Genomic DNA, 11,002 nt, shown 5'->3' on the forward strand with positions numbered 1-11,002 from the left:
TACTATGATGACTGTTGATTACATACATACCAGTAAAGTGAGTTTTATATTTTCCACTTTGTAAAGAAGGAAACAAACTCAGGGTCCCCTGTCACTTCGACCTGGTGGCTACAAATCCTGTCTTCACAAATATCTGACACGTTTCTCTGGAGGATCCAGTGCTGCAGTTTAGTTGGGGGAGTTAATTGCTGCCGGCAGCTTCTCTTCTCTACAGTGGTAGGGAGGGGCTTTTCCTTTAGAAGCTACTTCAAACCGTGCCATTTTAATGGGTGTCAGAATTCCCTGGCTCTAAAACATTTGCAGTTTGGTTTCTAGAGAAGCATGGAGAGTTCTCACAGCTTCCCCTGTATCTTTGATTGCCGACTGTGCTCAGAGCTGAGGTTTCTATTGATATTATTTTATGCAATAAATACTAAACTCGTAGTCTACTTAGGATCTCACAGAGATGTCTGGGATGTCTTTAAGACCTTCAAAGAGTTTATAAAAATTGAGTTGACAAACTTAATGGTTAAAAAAAATTTATGTGGGTACAAGGCAATTTTTATTCAATATATTGTGATACAGAAAATGCTATGGATATTTAAGTTTGAGCGTGATCTTTTAATGAGAATCATCAAGAATTTACCAGAGGTCAGCTTTGAAGCTTGGGTAAGATTTTGATAAACAAAAATGGAGAGAGAGCTTATTCATAATAGAGAATGGAGGACAAAAATGGAGAATATTCTATGTAAAGGACCAGCAAATGGAAAAAGAAAAGTAACTAAGGTATAGTCATAAAAATTAATACATATTTTATGGGTTTTCTTGCCAGTCACTTTTTGAGTGTTTTGCTCATACCAATGCATCTTTATCTAAGATCTTATGAGGTAGATCCTATCCTCTTTTACACAAAGAGAAACCCCAGCACAGAAAGGTTAATTAACTTGCCCATCGAACAAGTTGTAGATCTTAAATTTGTACTTAGATTAGCTTTGGAGTTTAAGCTTATACCTTTAATAATATTACTTTGTCATATAGAATACTTAAGTAACATGCATAGAATATTACCATTTTCTTAATAGGTCTTCTCAAACTCATTCTTGGGCTTGAGATATAGTCACTGGTAGAGGACTCCCCTCACATTTGCCAGGCCCTGGGTTCATTCCAAATCACTACAGATACATAAAACCCATTTTTAATTGTCTGCTTGGTGCCCCAAATTATGTTAGATTCTGAACATATCAACACTTGAGGTAATTACTGAGCAATGTTATGAGTCCTTTTTAGGGAACTACATAAAAGTTTGCTGGGAACAAAGATGTTTTTGAGAGTGGGGGGAAATTCCACAGAAGAGATATTTCATCTGTGTTATAAACAGTCAAGTAGAGCACAGCTGTCAGGAGTTATTGCCAAAGCAAGTTAGAGTGTTTAACACAAAGTGTTAGAGGAAGTCTAATAGATTGTTGTGGGTTGAGCCTATTGAGTCTAGGGGTGACTAGAAGGGATGATGAAAGGTAAGACCAAATTGTGAATGGCATGCTGTGGCCAAGCATAATAAGGAGCTTAAATATTTGCTTTGTAGCTGGAAAAGTACAAGAATTATATCAGCATAGTTGTAGTAAAAGCCAAATTGGCTTTTACTACAGTTCAAGTTCTCTCTGGAAGTATGGCAGTGGGTAACTTAAGAGAAATTTAGGGAAATACTTCATTTGTTTTATTTTGTGGTACTTTATTGAACCCAAGGCCTTCTGGGGGGTAAGCAAATATTTTACCACTGATCTGCACTCCCAGAGGGACCTCCCACATACCAGACAAATCTCCCCCCCCACACACACACCTTGTTTCTCTCTTAAAAAAAGAAAAAAGAATAGAGGTGGTTTGTGCCTATAATTCTAGATAGTCAGAGGCTGAGAGCTGAATCTGATGGAGGTCTGAAGCCAGTCTGGGCAAGAAATTCTGTGAGACTCTTATCTTCAAAAAACTATCAAAAAATTCAGAAGGGGAGCTGTGATTCAGGTGGTAGAATGACCGCCTTGAGTAAAGATCAGTCCCCAGGTGCTGAATTATTGAAGCCACAGTACTGGCGCGCACACACACACACACACACACACACACACACACACACGCACACACACATTGGAAAAGATTAATTGGACAACAAGCACATTGAAGGCCCTTAAATAACAAAAATATTTAGTATTGTTATTCACCCTGTAAACCACTTTTGAGTAAGACTGGTTACTCTAAAGTAGTATTTTAGAAAGATTTCATCCATCAACAGTGTTAAGAATTCTTGGGAGGGAAGAAAGAGATGGGAAGCAGAAAGGCTGTTCCAAGTATTGTGATCAGTGCTCAAACTATATTGGTCATTGTAGAGGATCAAAAGATAATGTCAAAAGATATCACAAAAGAATTCTGGGTAAGATGTATAACAAAAAATGGAAAAATAAGTGTATTAAGTGAACAATGAGTTCTATTGGGCAGTTGAAGAGGGTATGTTGTTTATAGGTAGGGAAGAAAGGTAAATTATTAGGATTGAAAAAAAGGTGTATTCATTCATGATTGTATATGTGTATAAGCATGCATATAGATAGGTATTATTTTTGCACATCATAAATTGATTTGAGTGTGAGGCAGACTATCCAACAAGATGATTTATAATGAATAAGATCCAAACCAAAATTCTTGAAATTATTTTGTTTGAAGGTAACAGTTGGGCTTTTGTCTTCAAAGATGTAGGCAGTTTAAAAGTAGATGCCAATTTTTTTTTTCTTTGGAAACATTTGTAACCAAGAGATAAAAGCAGAAAATTCAGTACAGAGTATAGGAAAGTGGATTAAAATGAATCATCTAAATTACTTGGCTACATAGAAATCAGGAGACAGGAGAATTTTTTTTGTGTGTGGGGGGTCCAGTCATGTGCCTGAACTCAGCCTGGGCACTGTCCCTCAGCTCTTCAGCTCAAGGCTAATGCTTTACCACTTGAGCCACAGCGCCACTTCCAGCTTTTTTTTTCCTGCTTCTGTGGTGCTGAGGAATCGAACTCAGGGCCTCATGCATGCAAGGCAAGCGCTCTACCCCTGAGCCACCTTCCCAGCCCAAGACAGGAGAAACTTTAAAAGCAGGGATTTCAGTGGAAAGCTTTAGGAACACTGGTGATGTTGCACAAGGCTACAGACTCTTCCTCTTTTATGTCTATCTAGTATGTTTTGGAAAGATTTCATGAGAAAAGTTACCCAATCAGAGCTGTTAATGCATGGTGATCATTTAGGTTGTATAAAAAGCTGCATGTATACCTAGCCAGAGCAGGAACTTCATTCCTTTCATAATTATGAATACGTTTCACATAAAGAATGTGTTGCCTTGTTAAAATTTAGAGATTCTGGGGCTGGGAATGTGGCTCAATGGAATGCTTGCCTAGCATGAATGGAGCCCCAGGTTCTATTCCTTAGTACCACATAAACAGAAAAGGCTGGAAGTGGTGCTGTGGCTCAAGTGGTAAAATGCTAGCCTTGAGCAAAAGAAGCTCAGGGACACAGTGCCCAGGCCCTGAGTTCAAGTCCCCAGGACTAGCAAAAAAAAAAAAAAGAAATGGTTCTGGCTTCAAAATTTAATATTCTCTTCAATAATCACTTTCATCCTGTGTCCTAAGGCAGTTTAGTTTAACCATTATTTCTGAATAGTGCATCTCATTACTGCTGTTTTCTATACAGTCTCTGTTAAGATGCTCTGTTTTATAAAATATGCATCCCAATCCACCTAGTGCAAAGTAAAGTCATCAGAACTGTATTTTAGATAGCCTGGTTCCTGGTAGTGGATGTATGGCTCATATACCTACTGTTTTCTTGGTCTAGCAACCTCCATCTTTATTTTATGGCTGGATGTTCCATGGTCCTGTTTGAGTTGTGTACTTTCAGTGTTCTTATAGCATGTGGTGTGTATTTTACATTTCTAAACTTTGACCTTCTTGAGGACATGAACTGTTTATTTGGCTTGAATTTTATTTGAATGATGATAGGAACATGGAGATTTAGCAAGTACTGTCTAAACACTTTCATCTGGCTAAAATAGTCAAAGTTAATTTATAAAAGGTCTTTATTATGCCAGGTGCTAGTGACTTATGCCTGTAATCCTAACTACTCAGGAAGCTGAGATATATGAGGATCATGGTTTGAAGCCAGCCTGGGCAAGAAAAGTTTGTGAGACTCTAATCTCCAATAATCTACTTAGAAAAGACTAGAAGTGGCACTATGGCTCAAGAGGTAGAGCACTAGCCTTGAGCAAAAGAAGCTTAGAGATTGCACTTAGGCCTGAGTTAAAGCCCAGGGACCAGCACGCATGCGCGCGCGTGCACACACACACACACACACACACACACACACACACACACACTCACACACATGCCTCTATTCTATTATAAAGTCATAAATGCATCCTTGTATTTTTTTTTTCGTTTTGCTTGGCTCTCAGTTTCTGTCTCTGTCTGTCTGTCTCTCTCCCCCTCTTTCTCTCTGCCTTTCTCTCTATCTCTTTGGTGGTACTAGAGATTCAATGCAGGCCTGTCACAGAGCTACATACACACTAGTCCTATAAATTGTAACATATGTTGGAGTCTGTTTGCTGTTGTGCTATAAATTGTCTGTTCTTCTGGACCAAGACCATGTTTTAATTACTCTAGTATGTCTCACTGAATGACACAGTAAATAGGTTACTTTTGTTTTGTTTTGTGCCAGTACTAGGACTTGAACTCAGAGCTTCATGTCACTCAGCTGTTTTGCTCACACTCTGCCACTTTAGCCATGCTTCCAGTTTGAACTTTTTTTGAAGATGAAAGTTTCAACTTAATTAAAGATGAGAGTTTCAAGGATTGTCTGCTTGGGATGGCTTCCAACCACATTCCTCAGCTCTCAGCCTCTTTAATAATTGGGATTCTGGGCATGAGCCACTAGTGCACAGCTACTTAATTTTTCTGACACTTGTCTTTTTTTTTTTTTGTCAGTGGTAGGGCTTGAACTCTGGGCCTGGGCGCTGTCCCTCAGCTCTTCAGCTCAAGGCTAGCATTCTACCACTTGAGGCACAGCACCACTTCCGGTTTTCTGCTGTGTTTATTGGAGATAAGAGTTCCACAGATTTTCCTGCCCAATCTGCTTTGAGCTGTGATCCTCAGATCTCAGCCTCCTGTGTAGCTAAAATTATAGGATTATAGGCACCGGTGCCATCAGCACCTGGCTATTTCTGTTTTTTTTATATGAAGTTTTAAGTTAGTTTGTAAAGTTCTGTAATAAAGTACTTTGCTACTTGTACTACAGTTGTATTACATTTACATACTTTGTGAAGAATTGACAACTCTGTGTATACATATACACATACACTAATACCCTACACACATACACACACACACACACACACACACACACACATACTTTTTTTTTTTTAGTGCTGGGGCTCAAATCCAGGACCTCGTGTGTGCTAGGCAAGCTTGTTCCCACACTCCTAGCATCCTCCCCTTTTTCCTTAGATCTTATTAGTGTACTTCTTAGTATGATTTTATTGTTTTCTCCATAAAGTTCTTATATAGTTTTGATTCCTTTTTTTTTGTCCTTAGTATGTATATTTTTCCTTTTTTTGTTTTTTGTTTTTTATTTTTGTGCCAGTCCTGGGGCTTGAACTCAAGGCCTAGGCTCTGTCCCCAAGCTTTTTGCTCAAGGTTAGCACACTACCACTTGAACCACAGATGCACAGCTTTTGGAGGGTTAGTTGGAGATACGAGTCTCATGGGCTTCCCTGATCCAGCTGGCTTCAAACCATAATCCTTAGATCTCAGCCTCCTGAGTAGTTAGAGTTACAGGTGCTAAGCCAGAAGTGCCCAACATAAATATAGTTGTTGTATTTTTTTTTTTTTGTCGGTCGTGGGGCTTGAACTCTGGGCGAGCGCTCTACCACTTGAGCTACAGTGCCACTTCCGGTTTTCTGGTGGTTTATTGGAGATAGGAGTCTCACGGTCTCTCCTGCCCGGGCTGGCTTTGAACCGCGATCCTCAGATCTCAGCCTCCTGAGTAGCTAGGATTACAGGCGTGAGCCACCAGCGCCCGGCTAGTTGTTGTATTTTTTAAATACTGGTATGAATTGTATTTTCTAATTAATAGGACTTTTAATAATCCTAGTAGTTTGTCATTTGATTCTCAATTTTTTTGTAGATGATCACATCATCTACAGTTTTTTTTGTTTTCATTTTTCTTATTTTACCCTTTCTAGAATAATATTGAATAAATGCTGGCCTCAAGCATCTTGTCTGAATCCTCACTGTGTTCAGACTGTTTCTGATTTTACCCTTAGACCTATGAATGCCTACCATAGATTTCTAATATTAGTAATGGTAGCACCAATAGCAGGGGCTTCATTAGTACAGAAGTTGTTACTTTTCACTCAGTGAACCAGACAGATGCTGAGCACTTTATGTGTGTTACTTTGTTCATCTTCCAAGCATTCCTTAATGGTGGGTATGTAGCTGGTGATTTTGGACCCAGTTTTAGAAATAGGGAAAATGAAAACGAGGGATACTAAATAAGATGAAGGCTGGGATTGGAACGATAGACAGTTTTGTTACACAGAATCAGACACTGAACTGTTTTCTATCAAAATAAGGATAGCCTTTTTTTAGTCTCAATTTTCTGATATTTTGATGTTACTTTTAAGTTAGCAGATGCTTTTTAAGTACCTATTGAGATGACAATGTTTGTTTTCTTTAATTTATTACTATAATGAATAACACTACTATATTTTCTCATTTTTAATACAGTAGTCACCTTTATGCTCTAGAGATACATCCCAACGTATTTGAAGAGTGTATGAAACTAAATCCTGTCTAAATCTATCATACTAAACATTTTTTCTTCTACGTATATGTACCCAAAATAAAGTTGTACTATATAAATTCAGCACAGTAAGAGATAACAAGTAGTAATAAAACATAGGAATTACAACAATACTGTACTAAAAGTTACATAAGACTTATGAATTGTTATTTCAGGAGTTTTTCATTTAATATTTCAGACCATGGTTAGCTACTAGTAACTGAAACTGGAAAGCAAGACTATGGATGGGGGAGGATTACTATATACTTGTATTTTTAGGTTAAATTCACTTGTTATTGTTCCCTTCTTGGTTTTGTTTTAAACCCATTTAGGCCTTATCCCACAAATATTTGTAATAGTTTGACAGTATTTTGTTATGTAATTCTTACTGAATTTGGTATTCAAATGTCACCAGGATGAAGTAGCAAAGCTTGCCTAAAACAACAACCCCCCCAATATATATATAAAATATATAAAATGATAATGATCAGACATTAGGTGGTGAAAGATGATGATATTGAGAGGTGAACCAGAGGGATGAGCTTTAATGATTGCCCTGGCCTGCGGCCAGTCTGTTCTTACAAGCCAGAATAGAAAACAGCTTGATTAATCAGGTGCAAGAAGGAGTAGTAGATAATGTAATATTGTTTTTTACTTGTGTGTTGTATTTTGGCAAAAACTAAACCAACAACTCCAAAAAGCTCCATAAATTCCAAGCATAATAAACACAACAAAACTATACTAAGGGGCATCATAATCAAATTGCTTAGTTGCTCAATCACATTGATAAAAAGGAATCTAATATCCAACCTGAGGAGAAAAAGAAGAGCTTACATGCAAAGAAATAAAAGGATGAGAGCCAATTTTTTAAAGTGCATTCAAACATTGATTTCAAGACTTTAAAAGCTACAGTTGTCATGGCAGAGTGTGGTTGCATAATGGTAAGCAAATAGATCAATGGAAGAAACAGTGAGAGTCAGCAAACTGCAGCCCACAGGTGAGACCCCCCCTTACCTCCTGTTTAAATCAAGTGTTATTAGAGCACAGTCACATCGTTTGTTAATGTATTATCTGGGGCAGGCAGCTTTTGTGCCAACAGTAGAATGGTGTTTCTACCAGAGGCTTTATGGCTAACAAAGCCTGAGATAGTTATCTTCTAGTCCTTTGCATAAAAAAAGTCCTCACTCCTGGAATTGAAAATTCATGAATAAACTTACCACTATCTGTGAACAACTGATCTTTCACAAAGTACAAAGAGAGCTTGAGAAGAAATAGTATCTCCAACAAATGATCCTGAACCGATGGATTGTTCAAATGTACTTTATGAACTTATATATATCCTATTAACTCAAAATAATTTAGAGATCTAAATATAAAACCACAGACTTATGAAAGAAAACACAGGACAAAATCTTTATGACTTTAGGCCAAGATTTCTTAGGTGTAACACCAGAAGCACTATGTGATACTTTATTAAGATGAAGCCTTCTGATCTTCAAAAAACAAGTTTAAGAAAATGAAAAGACAAGCCAAAGATTGGGAGAAAATTATGAACACGTCAGTTTTCTGATACAGGTATTATATCCAGAATGCATTTTTAAAACTCAAAACCTGATGAAAAGTCAAGGAGCCCAATTAAAAGTGAACAAAATATTTGAATGGACACCTCACCTAAGGAGATACATAGCTAAACATAACACCAGACAAATGCCCTATCCATTTCATTTGTAGGTATTTACCTGAAAGAAATGAAAGCACATATCTAAAGACTCAACAGTAGTTAAATTGCATTACATTTATTCACTGATCAATTCAAGGAAGAAAGTATTTTTTCACCCAGCAAATATAGCAAGTGCCTTCTGTGCTATATGATTCTAAATTTTAGGAATATATCAGGGAACAAAACAGATAAAAGTTCTGCCTCATTTGCTCCTATAGCAAACTACAACCTGGGTGGCTTAAAACATAAATACTCTGTCAAGATTGCAAAGAATAAAGTCCTTCTAAGACTTCAAAGAATCTTCTTTTACCAAATCTCCCTTTTCCTAGCTTCAGAGAGTAACCAGCAGTCCTTCACATGTTTTAGCTTGCAGCTGCACTCTAATCTCTGCCTTTGTCACATGTTGTCCTTCTGTGAGTTTTTCTCTTACAAAGACTCCAGTCACATTGTATTAAGGGCCCACCCTACTCCAGTATGACATCTTTGCTCATTGCATCAGCAGTGGTTCTGTTTTCAAATAGCACATTTTGAGCACATTTAGGGTTAGGATTGAAAATGTATCTTTCTCAGTGTTGGAGACAATTCAAGCTATGGCAAAGGAAAGAAAAGTAAGTAATTTATGTGGTGGTTTTTGTTTGTTTGTTTGTTTTTAGAATTGGCATTGACAACTGTGGCCTGCAGTCACAGTAGTTCCATTGGAACACAGTCATAGTGATTTGTTTGCATGTTGTCTGTGCTTGCTTTTGTACTCCCGTAGCACATTTGACTAGTTTCAGCACAAACCTGAAGGCCCACAAAGCCTATTTATCTTGTCCTTTATATTAAATATTAGAATGTCTTAAATGGAGGATGATTTAGGAAGTAGGGACAGAATAAGCAATATGAAGGGTTGTTGTAGGGAGACCTGTATAAGAAGGGAAATTTGAGCAAAGATTATAAGGAATTAATTTACATATAAATGTTTACTATGTAATGTTCATTTGGAAAAAAGCAAGTTTACAGGACATTTCTCACTTGTGTAATCCCATCTTTGTAAAGGAGGAAGGTATATTAAACACTAAAATTATAGATGTGGGAAAAATTTGCAAGACTATCTACAGAGTATACACAGTAGTTATTTCTTTGTGGGAGGAGTCCAGGTGGGATTATAGCAAGTGTTTGGGGGAGAGGGGGTGTGCTGGTCCTGGGGCTTGAACTCAGTGCCTGGGCACTGTCCCTGAGTTTGGAAACCCTAGAGTCCTGTGGGGACTATGAGTGGATGCAGGAAGTATGAATGCTTGGAGAACCTGAGCTGTTTTTGCTCAAGGTAGCACTTTATCACTTGAGCCACAGCTCCACTTCTGGCTTTTGGGTGGTTAATTGGAGATAAGAGTCTCACAGACTTCCCTGCCTGGGCTGGCTTCAAACCACAATCCTCAGATCTCAAGTCTCCTGAATAGGTAGGGTAACTGGTATGAGCCACTAGCACTGGGCTTTATAGGAACTTTTTACATGACTTTTTTTTTTTTTACTTTTTATTTGTCATTTAAAAAATAATGTTATTAAATTTAATTCCTTGTTAATTATATCAAAAGCTCAATGTGTCTGAAACGATAATGAAGAATGAAGTGCTTTGCCTAAGTTTTAAGTTATTACAAAAAGGAGTGGCCACTACTCATGCTAGAATTTAACCTAGTTACTGCGCAAATCTTAAAGTGAATTTTTATTTCTCTGCTTAACATAAGTTTGTCAGTTGAAGAGTCAACATTGTTACCATATTGCTAGCAGAAGACAGAAGATCTGGTTCTCTTAACTGCTGTATTTGTCAAATTCAACATGTTTGGTTGAACTCATGTTTCTGTGAACTTTGTAAACATCAAAGAAGTTTGAATTCGGTGTGGGTGACCTTAAGGTTGCAAGTTTATCAAAGCATAGCAGGAGTGCATCCTGGCCTCAGCTACTCAGTAGGCGAAGGCAGGAAGATTTCTTGAGCCTGCTAGTGTGTGGCCAGCCACAGGCAACATAGCGAGTCCCTGACTCGAGAAAAAACAACACAATAGGCTCTTTATCTGAAGCTCAAAGATCTCTAAAATGGGATTCTCTGAACACACTTTAAAGCCTAAAATCAGTTAACAATTTTGAAACAAGTATAATAAATACTGTCAATGTCAGCTTTCTGAACGAGGCTCTTTCTGACTTTACAGCAAGATCCAATAGAGAAAAAAAACCATGACATTTGGAGGCAGAAGTTTTGTTTTAAATCCTTGCCTTTTTCACTGGCTAATTTTGTGAGTTGGGTAAGTAGTTTGCCTTATCTGAATTTTGTTTTCCTTTGTAAAAATCCAGTAGGTAGGGGCTGGGAAAGTGGCTCAGTAGTAGAGCACTTGCCTTGCATTCATGAGGCCCTGGGTTCAATTCCTCAGCACCACATAAGCAAAAAGAAAAAAGCCGGAAGTGGCGCTGTGGCTCA

General features: G+C 37.8%; 1 protein-coding gene across 1 annotated transcript in view; it reads left to right on the top strand.

The window, feature by feature from the left end:
- Positions 1 to 11,002, top strand: part of Il6st (interleukin 6 signal transducer) — a 99,329-nt gene that overhangs the window by 61,687 nt on the left and 26,640 nt on the right. The window contains exon 3 of the mRNA XM_013018503.1: positions 2,306 to 2,308. Coding sequence (XP_012873957.1) covers positions 2,306 to 2,308 — 3 coding nt within the window. The remainder of the gene's footprint in view (positions 1 to 2,305; positions 2,309 to 11,002) is intronic.

This window comes from Dipodomys ordii, unplaced genomic scaffold, assembly GCF_000151885.1.
Source record: "Dipodomys ordii isolate 6190 unplaced genomic scaffold, Dord_2.0 Scaffold41, whole genome shotgun sequence".
Classification (NCBI taxonomy): Eukaryota; Metazoa; Chordata; class Mammalia; order Rodentia; family Heteromyidae; genus Dipodomys; species Dipodomys ordii.